Source organism: Falco peregrinus, chromosome 1 (genome assembly GCF_023634155.1).
Source record: "Falco peregrinus isolate bFalPer1 chromosome 1, bFalPer1.pri, whole genome shotgun sequence".
Lineage (NCBI taxonomy): Eukaryota > Metazoa > Chordata > Aves > Falconiformes > Falconidae > Falco > Falco peregrinus.
Window position 1 is genome coordinate 7,206,745 of NC_073721.1, and position 27,336 is coordinate 7,234,080.

General features: G+C 47.9%; 1 protein-coding gene and 1 long non-coding RNA gene across 3 annotated transcripts; one reads left to right on the top strand and one right to left on the bottom strand.

The window, feature by feature from the left end:
* Positions 1 to 844: 844 nt before the first annotated feature.
* LOC114013915 (uncharacterized) lies at positions 845 to 23,593 on the top strand. 2 transcript variants are annotated; one of them, XR_008745437.1, is made up of 6 exons: positions 845 to 943; positions 3,291 to 3,342; positions 7,858 to 7,984; positions 11,157 to 11,240; positions 18,249 to 18,677; positions 21,906 to 23,593. It is a non-coding gene; the product is annotated as an uncharacterized LOC114013915 (long non-coding RNA). The 2 variants fall into 2 exon arrangements; XR_008745438.1 differs by having other exon boundaries at positions 18,249 to 23,593.
* On the bottom strand, positions 2,632 to 26,950 carry LOC101914719 (dual specificity protein phosphatase 13-like). The gene is made up of 5 exons (XM_027795552.2): positions 26,500 to 26,950; positions 23,614 to 23,809; positions 6,258 to 6,465; positions 4,917 to 5,137; positions 2,632 to 3,755 (listed from the first exon to the last, which is right to left on the bottom strand). The coding sequence occupies exons 2-5, from the start codon at positions 23,735 to 23,737 to the stop codon at positions 3,529 to 3,531; spliced, it is 780 nt and encodes a 259-aa protein (XP_027651353.1). The 5' UTR covers positions 23,738 to 23,809; positions 26,500 to 26,950; the 3' UTR covers positions 2,632 to 3,528.
* Between the last annotated feature and the right edge of the window lie 386 nt (positions 26,951 to 27,336).

Sequence of the window (27,336 nt, forward strand, 5' to 3'; positions counted from 1 at the left end):
TGTACTCTTTTACTCCAAGCATCCCGATGACTTCCACAGCCATACAAATATATTTCCTCAATAAAAATCTTCTGAGGAAGGCTGCTGATATTAAAATTCCCATTTCTGTCTGAAAATTCTATCCTAGTTATAAATAATCTATAGAAGCCCCCAACTATAACGAGTTAGTATAAAAAAAAAAGGGGGGGGGGGGGGGAAGGGGGCAAAAACCCCCCTTCATGCACACACCCTCAAACTTCTTAATCTTTCTTTCCCCCCATGTTTTGGTTTTGAACAGCACAGCATTTTATTCATAGTCTGTTTCACATTTTCTCCCGTGTCACTGCCTGGCCAATTTCTCCCTTCCCAGAAACAGCTCTTGTGAACATCAGTGAAGAAGGAAACCCAGCTACAGCATTTCATGGCTATTATCTTAAAGATAGCTTGGTACGAAATTTAAATACAAGCCAGATTGCTATTTAAAAACCCCAGCCCCTCGAATTTAAGCATCTTTTTCAGTGAGCGGTCCTCAGCCTGGGAGTCCAGCAGGGGAGCGAACTAGGATTTCACAGATCCTGAGCGTTTGGGGGTGCAGGGGCAGAGGCGGCAGCCTGGCCGCGCCAGCCGGGGTGCAGCTGCTGGTGCGGGGGTGCAGGTCGCAGGGGCTGGTTCAAACGCACTTGCCTGGCCGTGGGAGCTCCCGCGCCGTGTCCTGGCTGGCCGCAGTCTCAGTGATGCCACCTCGCTTTCCTCCTAACATGCCGGTTGCACACCAGATTGCTAGCCTCTCTGCCTTCAGCTTATCCAAAGCCTATTTTTAACGGTGTTAATTATAAACCACCATCCTCTGCCCTCTTTGGACCTGCGAGCGGCGGCAGGAGCCAGGCGACAGGGCGGTGGCCGGGTGGTGATGGTGATCCGTGGCCCGGCGGTGCCAGCCAACGTGGCTGGTCAGGCACGCCAGGTACAGGGGTCACACCGGGGGTGCTGAGGGCAGCGTGGCGGTGGGGCTCAGGCGGACACCCCCGGGTTTGGCCGTGGCGGTGGGGGTGGTGCCGCTGACCCTGGATGGAGCCATTGGGGGCCGGCAGGGCCTGCCCCCGGCCCACACCTGCTGATGGGCAGCCGGGCCCATCCTCGCAGCAGGCGGGTGGACCCAGCCCCCTGCGGGGTTGGGGTCACCCCTGACACGCGGGAGGGGGGGCTGTTGGGCTGTACTCTGGATGTGGGGCTGGGGTCCATTTTGACAGGGGGGTGAGCAAGGATGGACTCTGCCCCAGCCTGGGGCGTTGCATTGCGGGTTTTGCATTTCCTCGGGGTTTGACCCGAATTTGCAGCAGAAGGGCCCCAGGAGGGCGGTGGGTGGCCGAGGGGGGGGACCGTGGTGGCCCGAGGGGGGCGGTGGTGGCCCCGCGCCGCTGCTCGCCGTGCGTATGGCGCCACCTGGCGGCATAATCCGGTACCGCACCGCGGGGGCAGCGCCCGGGCCGGGGCTGCGGGGATGCTCCTGCGCTTTTAGCGGGGAGGCCCGAGCGTCTTACCCCGCAGCGAGAGAAATCGCACCCTGCCCCTTATTCCGCAGTGATTTATCACCCCAGCAGGATGCAGCTTTTCCCGTTGCAGCAGTCGGTATTTTGCAAACGCGGTAAGTTTTTATGGTACGAACTGGGTTTAACGGGTGACTACCCTCGTACCACCAGTGAGTGTGTCTTCAGCTGCGCCCATTGCTCTGCAGCTGAAACTGGCTGGGTAAATGGCTGCTGCTGCTGGCGAGGAGGGTTTTCCTGTGGGTGGGGAGCATAACGAACTGTGGGTCTTGTGCTTGGGGCTGGGGGCATCTCTACAGCCAGATCCGCCGTGTCCCCCTGCCACTTGTTCTGTGACTTGAAATGGGTTTCTCAGGCTAACCGTGGCGCGCAGGTGATGTTTTTCATTTGGGTCTGAAGGAGACTTCCAAGCTGCCCGCTCCTGCCCGCTGTGGGGGTGTTGCACTTGTAGAGCTGCCCTGGAGCTCAGGCATGGGTCTCCCCACGCAGGGAAGCAAAGCAGCGAAGCGCTGCGGCACTGCTGCCCTGCTGCGCGGGGGTGGCCGAGCCACGGGGCCAGCCCAAAGCAAAGCCCCCAGAGATGCCCTGGGCATGAGGGTCAGGCCTCTGGTGCTGCGCTTTGTGCTGCTGGAGCCTGGCCCGCCTGGCAGATGGGGATGTTGCCATAGTGCGTTACAAAAGGTGCTGAGTTGTCTGTCCTGCAGGCAGGAATCTGCCTTGTAGACAGCACTGGGAACGGCAAGGAATGTTTTCCCTTGTTGCTGTTCTGTTCATGAGTAGCTAGCTCACACGGTGGGGAGTATTCGTGCCTTTGCATTCCCCAGTTTGGTACTTGGAATGCAAAGAACTGCCATCCCTGAGCTGGCTTTGTGCTGCGAATGTTTGTCCACTGGGAACAGAGAGCCAGATGTTCTTCCAGGCAGCACTGGTCCATCAGATGACAGTAACTATTGAGCACTCTTATGGTGGCCCAGAGACACAAAGATGAAAGCCTGATGCCTGTCAGCACCTCCCTTGCTATTCCTGTGTCCCTTCAGTTTTCACTCGAGTCCCCTCACAAAAGCAAATGCCACAGAACACGATGTCGCAATCAATGTTAACGATGACCTTTATTTTTGAGAAAGAACATCCCAAGTTTTAAAACATTGAACTGTCAGGCAAATTTGGGATATGCTGAACTTTGTTGTCAAACGGTGCCCTGCACCCGCTCCCCCTGCCCATGCAGCCCTTCCGGGGCTTGGCTGGGAACCCACCTTCCTCTTCAGAAGCATTTTCCACAGCAGCTCTTGGATGACACTTACTAGGGATGATGAGCAATATTTGGATGTCCTCTCAAACAAATGTATTTTCACAGAAGAAAAATAATAATCTGATGAACAGTCAAAGGGGGGGAAAAAAACCACCATAGAGAGATCTGGAATAATTTCTTAAAGAGTGGCTTGTGTTGTTTCCCAGCTGCTCTGCCTTTAAACAGCCTCCTAGCCCCGAATCAGGGGCTCCACCAACTGTAAAAGCAAGAACTAACCAGTGCCAGATTCAAGTCTCAAAATACAAACCATTTTCGATGTGGGGAGCAAAAGGGTGGGGGGCTGGTTCATAAGAAAACTTCTAAGTATTATTGTAACATAAATAATATGGCATCTTTCACCTCAAATAGCCTAACACTTCATAAAGTGATACGAGCTTCACTAGTTGCTGAAACACAGCTATTTCTGAAGTGGAACCCGATACCTTTTTTTTAATTTATTTATTTTATTTTACCAGCAGAGAGCAATGTTTTAAGGTGGAGAGTGAAGGATACAATATCCAACCAATCGTAAGTATGACCTAAGAGGGCTTTGAAAAATGGAAAGATCAAGTAAAATCTACTTTTAGTAATAACATGCATTCTAGTTATTATCATAAGTATCATAAACTTGCATCCTTAGTTTACAATTGCAATTCATTTAAAAGAGATACCGGAAACTCAAATATCGTTTTGGCCTCTTTCAGCAATACTTTCCTACAGCTCTTTGGTAGCAGATGCTCTGGTTCCTTTCATCTCTTCGTTTAGTTTAATGTCCAAGTCCCGGAGCTGGCTCAGGAACCCTGAATTCGGGCAGATGTCTCTGTGAGCACTCACCGTTTTCAGAGCATCCACGAGTGTCATGTTTTCATGGATCATTAAAAAGGCAAGCACGAGTGATGCGGAGCGGCTCACCCCCATGGCGCAATGAACAAATACCTTACCTGCAGAAAAAAACAACAAGCGAGGCACAGCAATGTGAGCGGGCTTTAGCAATTCTAAAGCAAGAAGGACACAAGGAGGACAAAACCTACTAGAGACAAGTTGGGAAATTAGTGGCTACTCCTGTTTTCAGGGCGGGTTGGCACACCATCGCGCCATACATCTCAGGCAAGGCGTTATCTCATAATGCCCTCATGCATCTAACTTAGGCATCGGATTAAAACAGCTGAAATATTCTGGGGAAGGGAAAGCTTTCTGCAACTAAACTTGTTAGTGTAGTTTTTTGTGGAAAAAAACCCCCGAAACCAAACCCAAAACATTTTTGGCAGAAAATTTTGGTCCAGCCCTGAGCGCGATCACTGGCAAGTCCCATAAACTCTGTAGGATAGTCTGCCTGTAAAAATGGACTCATAATTTACTGTATCTCAGCAGCCCAGTGTGAGCTATAACTGGGGATTTAATAAAGCACTCCAGTGAAAGCAGCGATCTCGCAGCCAGTCAGAGTCGGAGCAAACTCTGGAACAAATGGAAATTATGATAACTAGGCCATAATCCAAACTCTGCTGACAAAAATTCAGCAGGCTGTGGGTCAGGCTCATAGTTTTTTACTTAGTTCATTAACTTCTGCTGCTTCTCTAGCTTAATAGACAGCCTGAATAAAGCTCCAATTCCATGAAGCACTTAAGCATGTGAAACATTTAAGGCAGCGCTGAAGTGCCGACGCTCCCAGCCGAGAGCATCCCAAGGGGAGCGGGGCTGCGGCGTGTGGGGCAGGATTGCCAGGCTGGAGCCTTGCCACCGTGCGAGGGGTGTGATGTACGTGTGGAGGCACAGGGATCCCACCAATGCCTGCGGGATGGACCCGTAGGGGAGCACCCGCAGTGCCGTAACTTCTGCCCTTCCCTCTCCTGGAGTTGGTCCGTCCTTCCACCGTGCTGGGTTGGGTGCTGCCAGCCTCCCCCAGCTCCCGGGGACCTGGCCACTGCCCCTTCCCCGCAGGGCACGGCGCGGGCACCCTCCTCCCATCCTCTGCGCCGTGGTTCCCGGTGTGCCTTCCACACTGTGTGCTGAATCCGAGCTTTGCTGGCTGCCTGCTCCTGCAAGGAGAAGCCATTTGGCTCTTTGAAACTTCCTCCCAAAGCTTCTCTTTGCCTCCCTCTTACCTCCTGAAGTGTTTAAGGCTTTGCCTATGAAATTGGCAGCATCGTAGAAGAAGATACTTAAATCAAAGGAAGGATCATCAAATGCTTCTACTCCGTAGTACTCTATTTGCAGATCTTCGTAATATTTGGCTCCCGTGTTGATGCTATATGGCCCATCTGCTGCATTGAGGATATGAGTAATGTTGAGGCTTTGAAGAGTGGTTTTGCTCCTAGCAGCCCACCTGTTGAAAGACATGAAGGGCTCATTGGCAACGCTCCTAATGTGCTGCTAAAATAGCATGGCTTAAAGTCAGTGCTTCCTCCCGCTAGGGAAGAAGGCAGGAACTGCACCTTGCTTCCAGGGTAGCAGGCTTCGAGAAGCCCATAGTGCTTTGCATGTGAAAAATGCGATATGGTGGCGTGAGAGCAGCAAGAGCGCGGGTTTGCCAGTGGGGGGCTGTTAGTTAAGCAAATGCCTCCCAGCAGTTAATCCCTGGGAACATGGCTGATGGTATAAAGTGGTCAAGGTTTTCCTGTAAATAGTTGTTTAGCACGTTCTAGAGTTCATCTCTCATTCGTAGTGTGTGTGAGTCGTGAGGGCAAGAACCCACAGAGGTGCAGCAGCCCCTCGTTCCTGGTTCAGATGTGGAGCGGCTGTATCGTGCTCACCAGCTGGGCTCTTCCCCTGCTTCCCACCATGAACTGGGACTGAAGTTATTCTGCAAAACTATGATCCTTAACTGAGGTGTTCATGAGGAGGAGCTGGGGAAAATGGGCTATGTAACCTGCAATAATCCAAATAGAAGGAAATGGCAATGAATAGAAGTGATCACAAGATTAAGGTGTTTGCACGAAAAATCCTGTTTGATATTTTCAGTTTTACCATCTTTGAAAGGAAGCTGGGATTTGGACTGGCAAAAGCCCTGTTGTATGGTTCATTTGGGCCCTCTTCCATCTGGCTCTTGGTCCTGCTGCTCCTGTTGGAGTGGGAGGGCTCCTATGCCCTTCTCTGCTGCCTTAGAGCACAGTTTCCAGGGCAGATAACACATCTCAGAACTGACATCAATTTGGGATGGGTTCTTTAAGGATTTTTGTCTAGAAGACAAATAATTCTTCCCCTGCCAAATCCGCTGTGGTTCACAGAATATAGAAACCCCAACTCAGTCACACTGAGTAAGTCACCGACCCGTGTGCCGTGTTTTTCACGACATCCAGGCTCCTCACGTTAAGAGTTTTGGAAGCCTGTATCACAAAAACATTCCTGCAGACCCAAAAGGGGCTCCCCAGTGTACCATACCCCCCCCTCCTCCTCCTCCTCCCAGGGACCAGTAATAGCTTAATGATAGGACCATATGTTCTTACGCATCTCCCAGGTAAATATTTGGCCAGACTTGGTCCACATGATTATCAGACCCTCCTCTGAACCAACAGAGCCGCTGGAGGTCTGGTAACGCTGGGGTTTCGTAGGAAGCTCTGCTCCCTGCACTGCTGGTCGGAGATGGAGAGTCTCTGGTGTGAGGCATCTTGCTGCTCTCTTGCATGCACTCGGGCTGTATCACAGACAGCTTTTCTGAAATGAAATAAGAGGAAATTTTCATACAGAAATTATATTCCCTAGGAAGTAGTCCTGTTCATTACCCTCCAAATAGCATTACATTATTATAACTAGTGTGTGCAGCAGGGCTTGCAGGTGTTGCTAAAAGCATCCAGGGAGCAGGATTGAGTCGGTGGTAGGACTCTGCAGGCATGTAATTCATCCCCTGAGAAAGCAGCAGCAGCATGAGACGGTGTGATTTAATTTCTTGTCAAGTAATGCTGTTGAAAAAGAACATCCTGTGCCACCCGAACGCAGCGCTGGCTGAACCTCGTAGGTGCAGGTATTATTTCTGTTACTGTAGTGCTGATGAGTGTGTGCAGGAAAGCTCTGGTACTTTATGTCAGAGAGTTACTGAAGTGTTTGTGCACACTTAATTCTGGTTAGTTAGAACTGGAAGTTTTTTTGAAAGAATCAATCATTGGACTGACTTATACTTAAAAAAACTTCTAGGGCCAAGGTGGAAATCTTAGGAGGTGGACATAAGACATATCTAGACACTCATATAGTGTGTGTGTACATGTATAAAAAATGTGTGTGCATGCAATTTTCTTTCATTTACAGGGATGTATTTTTATACACATGTATACACATACATATGGCTATACATATGAGCAGATTTTCACACGCATATGTACATATCTATATATGTGTCTGTATGTATATAAATAGGACTTGAGAGAATTTGAACTAGTTTTTTTCTCTCTCTCAGGTGAATACCCCTGAATGCTCAGCTGTACTGGTATACTTGCGTCTGTCTGTCTCAGTCCCTCTTCTGGGAACTGTTCCACTTTGTATAAATAACGTGATAGCTATTTGCCTCTAGGGAGAGGGTGTTTCTCTTGTCTGAGGGGTAGGGTACTTGCCTGGGAGGTGAGGGGAAAAAAAAAAAAAAAAAAAAAAAAGAGTATCTGAACCTGGGCGAAATATAGAACTGAAAGTTCTGGCTTTGTTGCCCCATTGAGAATTCCATCTAGGACTGTTTTGCTCCCTCACAGACCATGCAGTGGAATACGGGCATCCCTTTGGCAGCGTTGTCTGCTGGTTTAGACCCAGTCAGGCTCAAGCCAGCCAGGAGCAGAGCTCAGTCGAGAGCAAGAGTTCAAAGATATCTGAGCAGTCCCTTCTCTGAGACTTTAGGAGCATTTCTCCTGCCAGGATCTCATTACCTTGAACTGCTGTTCTTGCCCCTGGAGAACATTGATGAGCTTTCTTTGGTCGCTTGTGTGGGTTTAAAGCCATAATCAACATGGGAGCCACATCAGAACTCTTCCCAAAGTGGAGTGGCCGGTGTTTATCCTGATGCAGCATCAGCTTTCACTCTAATGCCTGAATTCCTAAATCTGGACTTTGGGTTTATTTTTTCAGCAATTCTAGCAGATGGGTGCAGATGGGACCTTTGGAAGTCATCTACTCCATCCCCTGCCCCACAGCAGCGGCAGCCAGGTGGATGGTGCTTCAAAACCAACAACCACAACTTTGTCCAAACATCCAGGTACGTTACCTTTAACAGTGTAGGCTGATTTGGGGAACAAGCAGAAAGCAAGGGAGTATATCTTGTTGCTTGTGGAAAAAGAAGTAGAGAGGAGGCAAGGCATATGGTTGAACATGCCCCATATATTTCTGTGACCTCAGCCTAAATTTGCTTCCCCTGCCTCTTTCTCCCTCCTCCCCACAAATGGTAAGAGCAGTTATAGCTTTTTGTATGTTCCCATAAAAAGGAAGTCTCCCTAGGGTAACTACTTAATAAGCAAAATATGAAAAGCGCAATAAAAATGATGGGAGAGATGGAAAAAAAGCTGACTGGTTTTACTTTTAATGATGAAAGAAAAGAACTGCAGGGAAGTCAAGAGGAATATAGGGATAAAAAGCCCATGAATTTTTCAGGGCAGATAACATAACACCAAGAGCTGTGGCAAAGGAGTACATTGTGCAATCCCAGCACAGATTAGCATGAAGAATAGCACAGGAAAAGGTATTGTGCATTGCCCTACAAGTTTTACTGCCTTGCAAAAGTCATGCACTATGCTCAAGAGTTACTACCAGCATCGTCATGATGACCTGTTTGTACTTTCACCGACACAGAACGTTAAGCTGAGGCAGTAAAAGGAAATCAAGAAAAAGATAATACAGCTTCTGCATCAGGAGATTCATAAGGCCACAGGCTCATTTTCAAGGAGCGTGGCTGACCCTCAGTCGCTGCATGTGTTCAGAGGCTGAAGTTGTGGAGGCTGGCAGATGGATGCTGAACTTGCAGTTCTCCTAGCCCTCACTGCCTTAAACTTCTGCCGTAGCTGTCAGCCAGTTACAGCAGTGGAGGGGCTTAGCAGAGAGAGGGAAAGGGATGATCAGCAGAATTACACTGCGAGGCCTCTCGTTCAAAACCTGACTTTGAGGAGGTTCTCCAAGAACCAAGTCGTTTGGTGCTGGTGAAACTTCAAAGGCGACTCCAGCCGGTGCAGCCAGGGAAGCGCTTTGCAACCAAGCTCCCTTTCGTAGGGCAGTGCTCTCTCCAAGTGCGCCAGCGGGGTTTGCTTCGCACGCCCGGTGCCAGACAAGCGAGCTCCTCGTGTCGATGCGAAGCGTAGCTCCTGCCGAGCATGCCGCTGCGTCCTGCGCTGCCCTGGCCTTGAATGGAAATGCTCTGCAGGGCCTTCAGGGTAAGCTTGGAAATAGTTATACCAGATGATTGGACTAATGAGAAAAGTAATATGAATTTTTTAATTGAAGGCCAGGGACTTTGCTGAGGGTTCCCCCCCTCCCTCCTCCTACTTTCAGACACTGCAAAGCTAGCAAAAGTGCTGCCGCTGATTAAATTTCTCTAAGCTTCTCCCTCTGGGTGGCTCCCAGAAGCTGCTCTAGTTGGAAGCAGCCAGTGACTGCAGGAGGGCAGGAGCCCCTGTAGCTGGAAAAAAAAAAAAATAATCCATGTCTTACAAGGTCACTAATGTTTTGTGTAGAGATCTAGACCATGCAAGCTGGATAGGATTACTTTTCTTTTAAACTGTAGCCTGGAAGTACTGAAAGACTATCTTGTTAGGTTCTTTCTTTCTATCTTCCTTTCTCTTCCTCTTTCTTTTTCTTTTTTTTTTTTTTCTTCTTAAAAACAAAACAGCAGCAACAAAACAAAAAAACCAAAACAACAACAAAAAACCCAAAACCCCACACAAAACAAAACACACACACACACACGCCCCCCAAAAAAGCAACAACAACAAAAAAAGACTTCCACTCATAGGAGATATTCAAGCCCAGAGAGAGGTTTTAAGGGCAATCCAGATGTATTAGCCTCACACAAGGTAGTGCAAGCTCTAGAACTGTTCCATCACTGCGCATCAGTTCCCAAACAGGCAGAGCACCGGGGTGCACCCCAAATGGCCAGGGCCTGTTTGGCCCCATGGCTGAACTGAGGGGTCACGGGAGCTCGGCTTTCCCCGGGGGGGGACGAGATGCGTTGTGGGGCAGAGGCTGCGGGGAGCGCCCAGGAAGGGCTGCGGGGGTCGCTCCGCACGCTGTCCACGTCCAGCTGAACGCGGCTCCCAAGGGACTCAGTCATTCCATGGGACCTCATCTACAACACCCTAGCTGAGCTCTGTATCTCCCTGATATTATCTGGCCACTTGAGTTACTACAGTCTGCAAGGCTTATTCCCTGACACCCCACCCCCCCACCCCCCCTTTCTGCGCTGGAAACAATTGCCGTTATTCTACTGAAGATTTTTCTGGCAAAGGCAAAAAACCCACACAACCCCCACTGACTTGAATTGGCTAAAGCATTTAGCAGATTTGTGTTGCATTTGCAGATTCCAGTGAAAGAAAACTCAGCAAAGTTCTGGGGGGGGGGGGGGGGGGGGAAAAGCAAACCCTCCAATATTGTAGGTTTGAAATGGTTCATCTTGTTATTGCCAAAAAAATGACCGTTTCCATCTTTCTATTCAAAGTTACTTTTGTTTTTGGAATTTTACTTCAGCATTGCACAAAATCTTTTGAAATATTTAAACAAGATGAAGTAGCTTGAGAAAAATTGGTTGAGAAAAATGCGTTTTCTTGAATTAAAAATGAACACAAACTACCTGAGCAGCCACCTATCTGCCTGCCCCTCATTTTCCCTGCTGTAACAGAGCAAGCCTCTTGCCATTGTGCCGTGGTTGTTACCTGCTGTCTCCTAAAGACCAGACTGAGGCGCAAAGAGATGAAATGACTGTCTGAAGCCCCAGGAGGAGTCCGTAGCAGGGCGTAAGTTGGGCCCCAAGTCATCGTTCCTCTCCCTTTCGCAAGCACCTTCCTAGCTGGCACAGCTCTGCTTGTGGTTATGATACCAGCCCAGCCGGGGACAGGTGTCTCTCAATAACAAGGTCTTGCGTGAGATTATTGCTAGCCTCGGGCACCGCAGGGCACCGAGTTTGGCTGCACCTGTGGTTCCTACAATAACACAAACACTAGTGAACAATAACATGATACAGAAAGCTCCTGCAGCCAAATATCCTAAATTCCCTGAATCAAAAGCTGACAAACTAAATGGTTCAAAAGAGCAAAGCATAAGATCAGAATATAATTTATGTGAAAAAAGAAAAAGCCTCTCGATGCATTTGAAATTTGTCTGCTCTGGGTTTTCTTCTCTTTTCTCCCAGCAAGCATCTCTGAACTCTTCTTGCTCTTTTCTCTCAGGTAGTGCTTTAACACTATGGCTCTTTGTCCTCCTGATGGAAAAATCCAGATGGAAAGAAGTGTGGTTCACAGGGAAATGATCATGTAAGTGGAATTAATCTTTCAGATACTGTAATGTGAAATCTGATCTTCCTTTTTGTTAAGAAGACCCAGTGTGTGTCTCTACGTTTTGGTCAGAATCCGACGCTAAGAGAACCCAGGAGTCTCTTGAGGTAGAGCTGAAAGCCTCGTGTGCAGGAACAGGCACATTTAAAAGCAATAGCAAAGTTAAAACAGCCAGATGGGAACCTAGCAGGCAACCGAGAGGGGAACTCTCTGTTTTCCTTGCAAGCCTACTGGGGCTTGTTTGCAGGAATTAGAATCTCTCACCAGCAGTTCACTGCAGCTCTAATACCAAGTGGTATTGAAAATGAGAAGCAGGTTATGGCTGATGGTTTAAATGAGGCACCTATGGGAATTTAGAAATGAGATCCTGGACTCGTCTCGGCATAGACCGTGCACATGGCAGAGTAATATTGCTTTCTTGGCTGACTGCATCATATATTATGGCCTTTTATTTTGCCCACACTCAAACAGCAGGGAACAGCAGAAGTTCATTGCTCCTGCTCGCTGTTTAAACCCTGATCGGCCTCACCAGAGGCAGTGCCCCTGCATAATGGGAAGCAGAATCGGTCCCTCGGCCTCACTGTGGGTACGTGTTCAATGCAGCACTGTATTAATGCCGTTGCCATTATTCCAGAGTGAAGAGAAAAGCAGAATGTACAATTAAAGCTCTGTTTGGTTCGGTTTTTAAGAGAATTTACTACCCGGGAAAGATGCCAGATCGAGGGCTCTGGAAAACACAGCCCCAGCTTTAACCGCAGCATCGGGAAGGAGCGGGAGCCCCTGCGGGCCTCCTCCAGGGTACCCACTCGGCTCAGCCCGCAGATGCCCCTCGCCCTGCACTGGCAGCCGTGTTTTACTGGGTGGGAGAAAATCTGAGTCTTCACACCTCTTCACTGCCTGGTCTCCCTCCCGCCACCTGCGTTCACGTCTGGCCGTGTACATTTATGATGGGGCCCTCCGACTCCTCCAGACTGAGCTCAAAGGTACCAACTCCTGCCTGCAGGGAGCCCAAGCTGGGCAGCCAGAGGCTCCTTCCTCTGCCAGCCTCCCGTCCCTGCGCAGGGCTGCCCGTGGGGTGGCTGTGGGGCAGGGACAGCCTGCTGCTGCCCCACGGGAGCTGTGGGCAGCTGGTGACGGCAGGGACACACCAGGCGCTTCCAGGAGTGGCAGTAGTCAGAGGGCGGGGGCGGGTGAGGGTCACCAGCGGGGCAGGTCCCAGGTCAAGTGGGAAGCCAAGGGCTGGCGCGGGCAGAGCTGCGAGGTGACACAAGGCAGAGATGAAGCCCAAGGGTCTCAGCTCGGGTGGGCTCCTGGGCGAGGTGGGGAGCCCTAGCGAAGACTCCCCCGCAGCTCCTTCCAGCAGCCCCATCCCAGGGTGCGGAGCTGCAAATGTCCTTGGACAAGGTGAGCCCCAGGAGGGGCAGAGCTTGCCCAGCCGGGCTCATGGCCTTGCCAGCAGGATTCAGGCTTGGCAGGGGGAACTTTACCTGTGTCTGGCTGGATTTTAGATTCACAGAATCATTTAGATTGGAAAAGACCTTTGAGATCATCAAGTCCAGCTGTTAACCCAGCACCGCCAAGGCCAACGCTAAACCGTGTCCCTAAGCGCCGCATCTATGCATTTTTCAAACACCTCCAGGGATGGTGACTCCATCCCTGGGCAGCCTGTTCCAGTGCTTGGCCACCCTTTCCATCATTATTTTTTTTTCCCTAATATCCAATCTAAACCTCCTGGGGCATAACTTGAGGCAGTTCCCTCTTGTCCTGTGGCTTGTTACCTGGGAGAAGAGACCACACACACCCAGCCTACAGCCCCCTCTCAGGCAGCTATGGAGAGCAATGGGGTCCCCCCTTGAGCATCCTCCTTTCCAAGCTGAACACTCCCAGCTCCCCCAGCCGCCCCACCATCACACTGGTGCTCCAGCCCCTTCCCCAGCCCTTGTTGCCCATCTGCAGACATGCTCCAGCCCCTCTGCGTCCCTCTTGCAGCGAGGGACCCACAACACCATGGTATTCGAGGTGTGGCCCCACCAGTGCTGAGTGGCTTTTGGGGAGAGGAGGTCACGGCTAGCTCATAGAAGTGCTCCTTTCCTTTGCAGCATAACACGTCTGCAGATGTTTTCCCAGGACCCTGCCTTTCCAAGGGGGGAGAACCTCCGTGCTGCCCTCAGTCCCTCCCCGCCTCCCCAACCCTCCCATTTAAGAGCCAGGCAGCCAAGAAGAGGCAGGTGCCCACACACGGGGCTAATGCTGCAGGAAAGGATGTTTAGAAAAATGGGGGTGGTGGGTGGAAAAAATGAGGAATCGTGCTTGCAGTGACATGTGGCAGGACGACAGCTTTTACATCTGCAGCTTTCTGATTCAAAGAAGAATTTTTTAAAAAAAAAAAAAAAAAAAAAAAAGTATTACCTTAGCAGCTGGCATCTCTGAGCTATTCAATGCACCATCCCCAGCAAGACAGCGCTGCCCTCCACAGGCTCCTACCATAATTTCCGACTCGTCTGTGAGTATCTGTCGGCTCCCACCGTAATTTCCAACTCATCTGCGGGTATCTGTCAAGCCTAGGGTGATGTTTTCCCCTTTAATTCTCTTCTGGGGCACTCCTGTCCAGGGTACCACAGCTAGGAATTAAAGCCCCCAAACCTGCTGTTTTTCTTGACGCATCTCAGCTACAGTCGTGCTTCTCCCTGGATTAAAATAGCTGTAGTTCTGAGTCCTGCTGCCAGCAGCCATAACTGTGCTGTATGCTGTAATCGGGAGAGCACACCATCACCGTGCAGCTAACTGCTTCTAATTGTAGAAACTTCACTCTGATCTTACGTAAGGGCAGCGATAGAGCAGAAAGGCTGGGGCTTGTGAGGAGCTTAGACAGAAAGCTTCCCTGGGCAGCCTGTGCCCCCAGGGCAGAGGAGCTCCAGCCAGAGCAAGGAAAACAAAGTGACCTTGACATTGATAACAGTTCAGTGAGTGCTGTCGCAGCCAGCGCTGTGCCGAGCTCTCGCCCGTGCCACGGGCTGTCCGTAGGTGGAAGTTATGGCAGTTCTGGTATGAATGATGTCAAAGAGACCAGGCTCAGGGGTGGGGTGGGGGATGCCTTGCGAGCTTCAGCAAAGACGAACAAGGATGTTAATATATTGCTTTCAAAAGGGGCTCCAAAGCGCTTGCCCTTCTGCAGGGCGGTATAGATTTGTGTGACCATGGCTGAAAATTCTTCTTGATTTACTCCTCAAATGATTTTTGTCTGACTGCTGCTGTCAATACAAAATTGACAATGCTGTCAAGCTTGCAAGATTTCAGCATATTTGAAGGCACGAGTAAAGGGGGTTTGATATTCCTCATTCATTTGGCAGGGGTATCTTTGAGCTGTCTGCCTCTCCCTGCACTTTTAACATGAGCAGTGAAGTGCTTGCCTTGCCTTGCCATGCTTGAAAGGGTACATCTGAAAAAGGCACGTTTTTTCTGAGGTTGGCAAAGCTGTACAAACTCTTTGCAGTGACATCAAGAGCAAAAAGACTTCAAAACTCTACGGTGGAAGATCTATTTTGGCACTGAAGTTTTTTCAGGCATGTTGCAGAGCTTTCAAGGGACACTCTCTGCTTACTTGGGGAGGAGTGGAATGTTTTTTCTTTAGATTTTTTTAATTGCTGACTTAAAAATCATTATTTGTTTTTTGATTAAGTCATCTTTTATGTAGGGTGACTGCATGCCATGAAGGAATTGACCACTGATGAGGTGCATGACAACTAAGAGGAGATAGTAAGAACTAGAACTGGAGTTTACTTTCTCTTGCAAACTTTTGATTATGTGTCTGATGAATATTTGCTCCTAATTTCTTATCTTGAATTTGAAAAAGTAAAGCTGGGGGTGGTTTTCCTGTTGCTCCTCTCTGGTATTGGGGTACCGGGTAAAGCAGAGTGAGCCAGGGCGCTGCCAGGTCAGGGGGTGTGGGTAAAGCGGCGTGTGCAGCTCCCTCTCCGGGCTGTGATGGATGAGTGGCCAAGAGCTGGGGCCACACACTTGCTGCTTTATGGAATTCCAGTCACAGGGAGAGCTTGTCCTGCCGTTTGCTGGCTGGTGGGAAGGAGTTTCCTCACCAGGCCCTGCTGCGCTGTCTCTGCGAGGAGCTGGCAGTGCGGTTCTGCATCACTCTGCAGGTACCGCGTTGATGCCACTGGGGCCTTGCAGGGAGGGGTGCAGCCTTGCGGGAGGTTGTGCCTGCTGCAGGCGGTTTATAATAGACAGTTTGGGAACAGGCTGCAAATGTAACAGTCCATTTTCTCAAAGCAAACCTCAGCGCCTCCAGCACAGCCCTGGGAAGGCTGTCCTCTGCTTGAGAAAGTTGCTGTGAGCAGGAATACATTAAGGACTGCGTGCTTCTCAGGTACAATGATAAGGGGAGCCATCCATGAGCTATAAATAGCATTAACATCCTTTCCCTCCAATGCCTGGCATCCCAAGCAGTCATTTTTGCTGGTGCTAGTGAAAATGAACAAAGCTTTGAATGGCATTTATTTATGTTCTCTTTGTAGGCTGGAATTTTGTGAGTAGTTTTTCTTACTGACTCTGATTTATTTTTTTTTATTATTTTATTTTAAGGGCAAATATTGGCATTTTCTCCTTTTGGGTTTTTTCTTTTTGTAATTGTCATATATCATTTTCATAATTTTAGCGTAATTCTGTGGGAAAAGCTATTGTGACAGGAGAGTGGGCATCACAAGTAGTCCTTTGCAAAGAACCTCTGTGTGATTGCAGGAAAAGGGAAACACACACACACACACAGAGGAACCCAAACTTAATCTTATATAAATATTTATATATATATTTATATATTTTTTTAATATATATATTTATATATATAAATCTTATGTATGTTTTCAAGAAAATACTGAAAATGCTTTGGTTTAGAATTACGCAAACAATGCAAGATGTTCTGGCATGATTTGTGGTGTTTACATCGAGAGATCAGACAGAAACAGTTGTGGCAGTAGAAGGAAAAGCTTTACATGCCTATCAGACAGGATCTTCCCGGGCTTTCATAGGAAACGAAGATGTCTTTTGTGAAGGAGCTATGAAGACCTGAAAGCAAAGCTGTCAAAAAGGACTCTCTTCAAAAATATTTAAGGTACACTGATGAGGTCCTGTTAATAAAATGATAAAGCCTCACGTGTTAGGCAAGTCTCCTTCGCTGTTACAAGACATTCAAGGTCTACAAACCAGACATTTTGCTCTGGGATAACCACTGAACTACCGCTACTAGATCAACTGGTAGAGCTGGAGGAATTAGCCTAGCTTTTAAATATGCAAGAAGGGCTATGTTTTGTCCCAGTTATGTCAGCTGATCTATACGCTGCTTTTCCTGACAACCCTTGCCTTAGACCAGCGCAGCAGCAGTGCCGTTACTGAAGCGCTGTGGTTTCCCCTGTTACCAGGAGATGGCAGAGGAAAGCAAGCCTGAAGGCTTCAAAAGCGCAGTACCCTCGGGACGGCGTGTAAACGGAGCTGCTACCGATGCACAAGAAACTGCACTTGGCTGGGTGGAAGAAAAATGCAAAATGTACCGGATGAATTAAACTGGTATTGACCTGGGTGTATCCATCAAGTGACCTACACTGCCTGCTTTCCATGCAGGTTTGCTGTGTAAGAAGGGCCTGTCACGGTGCTCGTTTTTCCTGTTCGTGGGGCGATTTGGCCTGGTTTTGTTCCACTGGCAAAATCTGTTGTACAAACCAGCTCAGGCCATAATGCAATCGCTCACAGTAAAAAGCAGGATGATTCTTTTAGTCTTTCATTCCCTCTCTTTCCAAATATATTTATCTGCCCTTTCCCAGTACCTCCAGTGGTAGGAAAAGAGCCCAGCTAGTGCAAACATCCTCTCCACCAGCTGTCAGGAAGCGAGGGAGGCGTGAGGGGCAGGTGCCGGGTGGATTAACACACCCGAGCGCTGACAACTTGTTGCCCTGGGCTGCTGGACTGGGTGGTGGGCTAGCAGTGGTGGTCACCTCAGGCAGCGTCTCTCCTGCCTGTTCTGCAGGGAAAAACTGGCCCTACAGTCACATGGGTCTTGCCGAGGGGACATTTCCACTGCCAGAACTGAGCCTCTCTCAGGAGCTGGCAGGGAATCGAAAGAGGGCTTAGATGGAGGAGCCCATGCTGTTGATGCTCTCTCCCCAGCTGCTTTCACTTCAAGTGCTTAAAGGAAATAAACCCTCTACAAGAATGGAAATTGGTTTGGGAAGTGCAGTCAGCCTGGCTGGAGGCTTTGAGTTAACCAAAGGTGTTATTCCTCCTCCCCATCCAGAGTGATGCTTCCCTTGCAGCCTTCTAAAAGATAAAAGTGAGCCAAAGAAAACTTGCAAAGGTTACTGGGCATCAGTGGACATTATTGGGTGCTTATTAACTGGTAGGAGTTTTTTCCGAGCGGCAGCACTGTGCAGACTCTGGGGGTCCTGGTGATGGGGTCCCAGTCCCAGCTGTGGCCCTGGCTGCCCTGTGCCCCCCGCCAAGTGTCCCTGCAACACTGTGCTGGCTGCTGCAGCCGATGGAAATGTGAGCTGGAGCCTGCTGCTGACTAGCTTGTAGTCCACCTCAGAACGAGCATTGAGGAAATTTATCAGCAGCCTTTGCGGTTCGTCCGACCAGGGGCCAAAGCCTCACGGCCACGGCAGGCATGCTGGAAAGCCCACGGCAGCGGGCCCAGCCCAGAGCCCTCCTCCAGTGCCAGCTTTCTCACCTATGTCTCACCCTTCCTTTTCTTTTTATCCCCACAGCCTGAGCTAACCTCCCTGGAGCTGATGGAGGCAAGGGGCTTGTTGGGGGCAGTGTCAGGGGAAGGTTTGTACCAGGACCAGCCCTTCTGTCCAGTCTGCAGTAATTAAAAGCATCATGAGGATTAGGAGGCAGCCAATCTATTGAAGACAAAAAGCTGGAAGATACACAGGGAAAGAATGACTTGAAAGTTTTCCTCTTTCTTATATTGTCTTCCCCTAGGCTCTACTCTGGGCTGCTGGAGAATGATTGACTAGCCAGACCTTCAGGTCAAACCTGCCTTGGCACTTTTTGCACCTGTCTTGGGAATCAGGTGTCCACAATATCCATTACTAAATATCGAATTATATAATGTGGGCAGCAAACAGCCAGCATCTGCCTCACAGGCTGGAAATATATTTGTCACTACACACCAAGATTCATTTCACAGTGGCAGCAAGGAGGAGGATGACGAGAGATCCAGAGTGAAGCAGCAAAAGAAAAACATTTAAAGCAACTTTCAATGGTTGAGATGATGAGGAGAAACAACTGATGATATGGATCTCTATCACCTGGGCAGGAACACCCTTGCCCCATGCAATGATGCTAACACAGACACCAGTGCCCTCACACCTTCCCCCTCAGGTTTTGGATCCTACTTGGCTTTTTAAGGTATTGTTTCTAATACTGCTTCTTTTGGTGAAACGACTTTGTTCCCAGCTTGGTTCTGCAGTTAGGAACAGATTCCCCTTCATCTTGGGAGGAAGGCAAGTGATGGAAATGCTGCAGCTGTTGGCAATGCTGCAAGAGCACTGCCAGCATCTGGGAGCTTTCTTTTGCCCTTCGGCTGCCCACCTCTGAGTTACAGGGTCCCACTTGCTATTCGGAGGGAGATTAAGCCTTTCTGAAAATGAACAGGTTTAACAGAGCACAAAATTACTTTGAATCTGTCTCATCCAGGACATCCTACAACTGGGTCCTTTTGCCAGGCTTCCAGCATCTAGGTAAAAGCAGCTCCAGGGTATGCTTAATCCTGCTCTGGACACGAGGTGAGCGAGCGCATATCCTTTACATGTTGAGGTTTTAGTAGGTATGTGTGTATGGGGGAAACGACACTACAGACATCTGTTTGCCTTCCATGCTTGAAAGGAAAATCCTCCCATTTCAGCACTGAACCTTTACCTTCAAATGCCAATTTGCTGTCTTTTTTCAGTGAAGACAATAGTGAGAAACTGTTCAGCACAGGTGGTTTACCCCCAAAACAAAAGCAAATTCATGGCTGTCCAGGAATTTGGAAGCTCTGGGTAGAAGGGATTTTCTATTTCTATTCTGCTGGGTGAGGTGTATATACCAGAGTTTTCTGCTTCTGTTCTGTTGCGCAGGTGCATGTATCGGTGAGGGAACAAGCGTACGTGCAGGTCGGCTCAGAAGGGAGGATGCTTCTGCTCAGGGGACATAATGGCTGCTGTGGTGCTGGATCGGGTCCTGAGAGGGCTGCCCTGAGCTCTGCCCTTCTCCTGCCACTTACTCTTGACCATTGCCACAAGTAAAGGCTGAGATTGCGTAGGTCAGTTCTAACCCAAAAGGTCAGATCTGCTCTGAAATGCAGGAGCCCAGCGGTGGCTCAGCTCACCTGCGCCCTTTTCTGTATTCCTGGCACCATCAGGCACAGGCAGGCGGTTACACACTTGCCGACTAGCGGAACAGAAAAGCAGCCCGTAGAGCTGAGGTGCTTTCTTATCCTGACGCGCTAAATGCCTGCCCCGCTTTCTCCACCCGTGGTGACAGCAGGCTGTGCTAGGGTCTGCTGATCCCCCCTGCCCCTTTTCCTGCCTTTCTCAAGTCATAAACAGTTGTCATTATCGAGTGACTCCGTCCGGCCCCTCCATTAGCTCAAGCATCCTGTTGATCGGTCACAACCCGACTGATGGCAGGCGAGACCTCCATGGCTGAAAATTCAGGCTCCCTCTGCTAGCAGAGGTGCTGGCATGGTGGTGGCGAGGCTCCCTTCACCTGCTGGCTGCTTACGTCTCCGTGCAGGATGCTGCACCTGGATTTCACAGCTTTTCTGCGTGGCTACTCACAGCCTCCTAGTGGGATCTGATAGCACCAGCCACCCCACCCTGGCAGAGACCTGGCACCTCTTGGCACAGGAATGCAGCCTGCTACCCCCGGAGGAAATAAAAGACAAAATCCTGGCCAAAGCAGGAGCCATGAGAGCAGAGCTAAGGTTCTGGCTGCCTAAATGTTTATCTTCAGTCTGTATTTGATGTTTGGGTAACAAGGTGACCGGCTTCCTACGGAAACCTAAGGCAGGTTAAATGACCCAGAGGAAAACAGTGGTTTTCCTGAGCTGCAGGACAGAGGATGTGCAGAGCCTCACCATTGCTCACTCGCAGCCTCTGTGCCTGAGGATTTCATGCAGCGTCTCTTCCTAAGCCCTTCAGATGAGGGCTTGCAGTCTGGTCGATACAGTCGCGCTTCTTTTTTATTTCTAAAAGGAATGGCTGTCCCTTTGTACTGTGTGCGTTTTGTCATGCTGCTTTGGTTCACCCACCGTTTTCCCAAGTTTGCTAAAGAAGCTGTCTCTGAAAACAAGAATGGAGAAAAAGAAAACTATCAAAGACTTTTGGAATTTGTTTTACATATGGGGAGAGATTTTTCAAAGGCAGAAAGGAGAGTCTATCAGGTTATGTGCCTGAGTACTATTTATGCCCTTGAAAATCTTTTGCTTACAGTGCTTAATTGGTCTGCGCAAATCCATTGCCAGAAGAGGTAATTGACCATTTTTATAGAAGGATCAGTAACAAAACCACTCCAGGTTATTGTTCTAGAAATTAAAAAAAAATTAGGAATTATGGAAAGAATATGTTTCAGGGCATCAGCCAGCCTCCTGAAACTATGCAAATTCACTCGGTGAGAACAACAGCAGACACAATGAAATGAGTTGTATACGAAGAACTGAGCTCTCAAATGTGATATTATGCAGAAGGTAAAGAGTCTGTACTAGATAAGTAACAGCTCGATGTGTTATCAAGGGTGCACTTTGATTTTGATGAATGTTAGAAGAACCTTTAGCCTTGAAAATAAAGAGGATAATTTCTCTCTAGGCAATGGCTGCTCATGAAAGTCATAAAATAAGAGCACTGGAGCCCTAATTTTATAGTGCTTTTTAAATGATTTTCAAATGGTCCAGCTGCTTTGTGCCACAATAACACAAGGCAGAGATATTTACACCGGCGATAACAAGCATGCATCAGCCTGCCCGAGCTGCTCTCCGCAGGCAGCCTGCATTAGGCGAAACACACATGGAAAGCTGGTACTTGCCAATGCGGATTGATCACAATTACACCGTGGCCTGAGCGATCCTGGGAAGCCGCTTTTTCCACCAGACAGCTTGATTGTTTTTCTAGTCTGTGTCTCGCCTGCGAGGCACGGGATGTACGCACCCGGCGATGCTGGTTCTATTTTGACACTTGAGAGCCTGCCAGCTCTGTGTACCTCTTAGGCCATGCCGTCCTTGGCAGGCTTCTCTTTTCAGAAACAGGAGGGTGGATGCAGCCCGGGGTTGCACCGCTGTTTTTTGGTGGGAGTTTCTCCCGCGATTAATTTGGCCCCAGTGTTGGTGTTCCAACATTGCGCTGCGCTGTCTCGCACAGGAATGCATGTGTGTGGCAAATGACATCTGGGCAGATCCTACCTAGTTCTGCTGACGTGCTGGAATTGCCACCAGCAACTTTCCCCAGGTATTTTACCTCGGCATGTCTAGGACTTCAGTCTAAAACTATAATTTGTTTTCCCGGACCTGTTCTAAGATAAGAACTACCCCAGGGTGGTCTAGCTTAGCTTTCCAATTTGGGTAGTCATTTCAAAAGTCTGATTAGTATTTTATCTTTGCAGGCCCCTTTCCTTTGCGAGACATGGATGAAAGACAGGATACTGGGAGAAACCTGCCCTTGGAGCAAGCCAGGTATGGCTGAAAGACCAGTTCCTTTATGAAACACCCCTGTCAGATTAAAGAACTTGGCTCTTTGTGCATTCACCATTGCTCAAGACACAGCAATGTTTGTGTAAAAAGAATTTTGGTAGGAATGGGGAATTCTGAGCATGAAAAGAAGGCTAATTTGTGGCTGAAAAAATATTATATTTGCTGTAAATCTCAGGTCCCTAAAGCTAAGATAGAGCTGGGCAGAGGGCATGGCGGCAGGAAGGTACCTCTGGGAAGTCCTCAGCCATTGAGCATATATTGTCACTGGGGCGGGAAAATTCTGTCTCCCATCTTGGTGACTTCCTGTACATGTTGGACTACAGCATTTTTCCCCCTTTTCACTTGCTGATCCCAATGCAGCAAAACAGGTTAGCTTCTCTTTCTGTCCAGGGATATCCTTAAGAGCTTGAGCTTTAAACAGGAGCCTGTTTTCTCTTGGACTTGAGTTTTAATGAGCAGAAGGGACAGCAAACTGGGAATGTATCCAAATGGAGTATCTAGCACATTTGTTGCCTCCACTTAACCAAATGATTGAGGAGTGACTGGAGCATCTGAATTTCAGAAACCTTCTACCCCCTGAACAGAGAGGAAAGATAGGTTGGATGCCAGAGCTTTAGGTCATGTTCCTTTCATCTTTATCTCATATTCAGATTGTCTGATGTTCCTCCCTGTCACTTTGATCTTTTTTTATTTCATAAGAGTTTAGAGTTTACATAGGTGTATCCTGTATCTCGGTTCAATATGTAAATCCTGCAGCTTGATGAAATTGCTTGCTACTGGATAACTCTTTGGATAACATTGCCTAGAGCAAAGCGGGAGAAGATCATGAGGTAAGCCAGCACAAGAGAAGCAGATCTGCTTTTTTCTAAGAATACAGGGAACGAAGATTTTACCTTCAAAATAGAAATGAATTCATGTAGCACTGTTCCAGGCTGCACGGAATGGTGCCACGGTCACAGATTGCGTAAGTTCATACTGCCTCACTTGCATCTCATCTCGCCTTATCTCTGAGAGATCCAATTTATGGTAGCTGAGATAAAGTAGCCTCCAGGGTATTACATTCATCCCTTTCATAAATCAAGAACTGCTTTTTGTTACTAGAGATCTAAATCCAGAAAGAGAGGAAAACACATGGCGTTAGGTTTTGTAAACGGCCAATTGGCATGTCTCTGCCATAGCTCTTTGCAGCTTTTGGCTGTTTCTCAAAGCAGAAAGTAACAGGGTTTGTGTTCTGTATTCTGATGAATCAATACAGAAAACCAGAAAAAAATCAGTGATTTCCCACTGAGAATTCGGAACTCTCTCCTCCACCAAAATACAGCATCATTCGTTTTTATAATTGGTTGGTTTTTTTCTCCTGCTACAGAAGATGCATGCTGATGATTACCAGTAGACTGTGTGTGATCCTTGCCACTGATTTGGACACAGTTTTGTGGCTACTCCTAATCTTTCAGGATCCTGCTGTCCTCCCACCTGCCAACGGAGACATGTCTGTAAGTGGATAATTAGGCTTACCCAAGTGGTTGAGTGAGGTTTAGTTAATGCTGCTAAAGTAATTTGTGATTGCTTAATCAAAGTGCTGCATAAGAGCAGCCGTTTACCACCAGGAGAGGGACTCACCATTTGGCTTCAGAGGCAGTACAGAAATGTCGCACCAAGGTGAAAGTCGATTGAGTCCGCTGCAGTTATTCCATAGTAACGCCTTTCCTGGCTGTGGAAAGTTTGGTCTCCTTTGCTTCCCCATGCAAATCGTGCTGCATTCAGTGCATGGGTGACACCAAGCCTCCTCAGGTCTTCCTCGTTATGGGCTATGGAGCTGTGGAGAATCATGTATGAAAGCTCATGACAAAAAGCAACTGAAGGTTTCTTCTTGCCTTGCCGTGCATTCCTGTCTGTGGGGCCTGGTGCCCACCACACTTGGAGACATGTTGTAGAAGAAAGAGTAAGGCAGTAAAAGAAAGGTAAAATGTTGTGATTTCTGAATATACTCAAAATCTATGTGGAAATGCAGAATTCCAAGTTATTTCACTTCTGCAAAACAGTTTACTGCCTCTAAGTTCCTGTACATTTAACATGTGTTACAGGCTCCAGTTGACTACAAAAGCATTAGGAATTACTGGCCCAACCCTCTGACAAAAATCCACTTCATGAGGTAGCTCAGGTCCTCCTGTAGTTTGACTTGAAACATGTATGCTGAAAGAACATGCTCAGGTTTTAGCGTGGCCTGTAACCATTTTGCCTCAGCCGGTAATTGTACGGTGTTCCTTTGCTGGAGTGGTATTAGCCTTGCTAATCTGGCTAAACTCCAGCAGATAAACCTGCCTGCTTAAGGTCGGCATGAAGTTTGATTTGTGCCAGCCGTTTTACATCTTGTGCCCTCAGCTGCTTATTAAGTAGGACTTTAAAAAATAGTTTACCTTTCAGCCCAAAGGGTCTTGGCCTTGGCCCTGCATATCAGCAATGGCTGATAGCCAGACAAATATTTAATAATGTTTGTTGACCACTTCAAAGTCCTCCGGGATGAAAGACGTCATGTATAGTCAGCCATCCCTACTTTATTTTACGAGAGATATTTAACCTGTTTGAAGAAGCTGACCATCATATTTCTGATAAAGTCATAAGGAGAATTCTTATAAAATACAGCATTAATTCTAGATTGATCTTTGATTTCCAAGCAGCTCATTAGAAACTGCACATAACTGGCTCCACAGAAACAAGCAGTGACAATTTATGGTACTGCTTCGGGTTATTTTAGCTCTGGCACAAGTCCTGATGCTGGCACAGGTTTGCTCAGAAACACCTTCCATTTATTGACTTCACTGAGTATCGGGCTGGGCCCTAAATGCAAATACTTCCCCTATTCCCCATTTCCACCTCAGGTAGATCCCAGGAAACCTTATTCTCAGGTGTCATTCATATTTATCTTATCGGTGTTGGCAGAATAAAGAAAGTTCTATCTATAGCACTTCATAAAGTTCCAGTTTCACTGATTTCAGTCTGTAACTTGTCGTATTGAAGCTCAATGTTAGTGATCAGCTGTTGCATCAGCAAACCAACCTGTTTTCATTTTTATTCCTGTTAGCTGAACGTCCTCCAAGTTCATCTTTTCCTTACTGCATGTACACACTGTTGTTATCCACACATTTTTCCCCACCATTCTTCACACACACACCCCAAGAGACAGAATGTGTTTGCAAATAAACATGCAAGAATAATTTGGAGCATATATACCTACAGGCATTAAAAGGAGGTCTTAAAACTGCACTTAGAAGAACACCTAAAATCAAACGATGGTATTAAGACAATACAATTTCAGTTATTTTTACAGAGTCTTAAATGTTTGCTTTTACTACCTGTTGGGCTCAATTCAGCAAATCCTTATTTCTCCAAATGGTTCTAATAAAGGAAAAAAGTTAATTTCCGAGTATAGTTATGAGGTTTAACTGGAAAGGCAAAGGCTGGTTTCCCACTCTTGTCACCAAGGCAGGAGTTCGGTGAAGCACCGCACGGTGGGCTGGCTCCTGCCTGTCTGCACCCATGGCCAGCCCAGCAGAGCCGTGTCGGTGGGTGCCCAAGCGGCATGTCACAGCAGGCGGCCACCCGCTACACGTAGGGCTCATCTGCAGGATGGCACACTCCAGACTGGAACCCTATTGCCGTTAGGAAGCAGGCTGCAATTTGTAAAATCACGTTTGGTAAATGCCATTTTATTTCCCTGGCATCACCTTAGCTCGTTTTTAGGCTTTGCTTTTTGGTAACTAAAAGAATGCCTACATTTAGCTGTAATCAATGGGCAATTAGCCAAAGGATGGTTTGTTCTTCCTGCTTCTCTCATTTAGGATTTATCGTAATTGTAATTTCCAGGTATTTCAACAGGTTTGCAACCCACTGGTGGTGGACAGAACTTGTTTTGGCATAACATTGGGCACTAGGCATGTTGAGTGCAGATGACTGCATGCTTTCTCTGTGCTCCACAGAGAAACAACCATCCGCACAAGTCTGAGAAATAAACGGTGAAGTCTGCTGTCACACAGAATATCCACCTTTTTTTAATTTTTCCCCAGAAATTTCAACTGCAAATCAAGTTGTCATACAAATTGCAAAAACTAGAACACTTTTTTTTAATGTGAAAATTTCCATTCTGGTTAAAATTAAACTGAAAAAGGTAAAACCCAATCATAGTTCAGTTTTAAGGTTACTCAGAATCATGAGTCTGTCTTGTGCTTTATATGGTAAATGTTTTAGCATTCATAAAATCTGTATGTTGAATAATTATAAAATAATGCAAAGCAATAAAAAGAGTCTTACTCTAAAGTAATTTTATTCTGTTCTGTAGGTTCTTTCTTTAATGGATAGTCCTTTTGCTTTCTTCTGTGTTAATCTTAAACCTATTTTAAGGCAATGAAATTTAACAACGCTAACTAAATAAAGTAGTTGGGCAGCATATGTTAACAAGAACTGTATTCCCCAGCCCTTCAGAACAGCTCAGCCTCAAATAACACTTACATATTGCCTATGTGGAGATTAGGCCACTCTTCACCCATGTGATTTAATTCCACTTTGCAGCTGTCCAAAATATCTGGCAGTTCCTGGGCAGAGGGAGCGCCAGGCTCAGAGCGTTCCTGGGCTGACGGGCTCTGGCCGTCTTCTGGCGCTGCCCCCTTTGGTGGCCACCCGCAGATTTAGGCAGGGAGAGCCTGCTGGATGCCGCTGCTGCAGAATCCACAGGGGAGGGTTTTTTTTTTTTTGCTGAAGCGTGCTCTTTGCTGCCGCTTGATGTTCGCAAGCAGGTGGCTGTGTCTAAATACGGCACGCGCCTTGACGCCTCGCCGCATTAGCTCAGCGCTGCATCCCCGATGCGATGGGGAACGGCCACAAAAATAAAAATTCTGCATTAAGCGGATCTTATGCAAAAAAAGGGCTACTCCCCTCCCCACGTAAGCTATACTGCTGTGCCTGCCAGCACAGAGCTTTCCCTCTGAAGGAAATGTCGGTCAATGCAACTGAGACACAGTCCCAAAAGCCTCATGTGACCCAGTTCTAATAATAAGCTACCAGGAAAGAGGGGACAGCTCATCTTAGGGTGAGTTCAAAATAAAGACTGTGAGAGCAGCTGTCCTGGGCCTCACCAAAGGTCCATTGAGCTCACTGTCCTGCACCTGACTGTGGCTCTAAATGGATGCCTACAGAAAATAAGAACGCACAAGCATGAATTACACTGCTTTCTAACATTCCCCCACCTTCCAGCTGGCTGCAGTTCATCAGCTTCCTGATCTGGAGGGCGTTTCTAAATGTTGGGTAACCTTGAATGTACTTCTGTCCCACAAGCGTTTCCAGTTATGC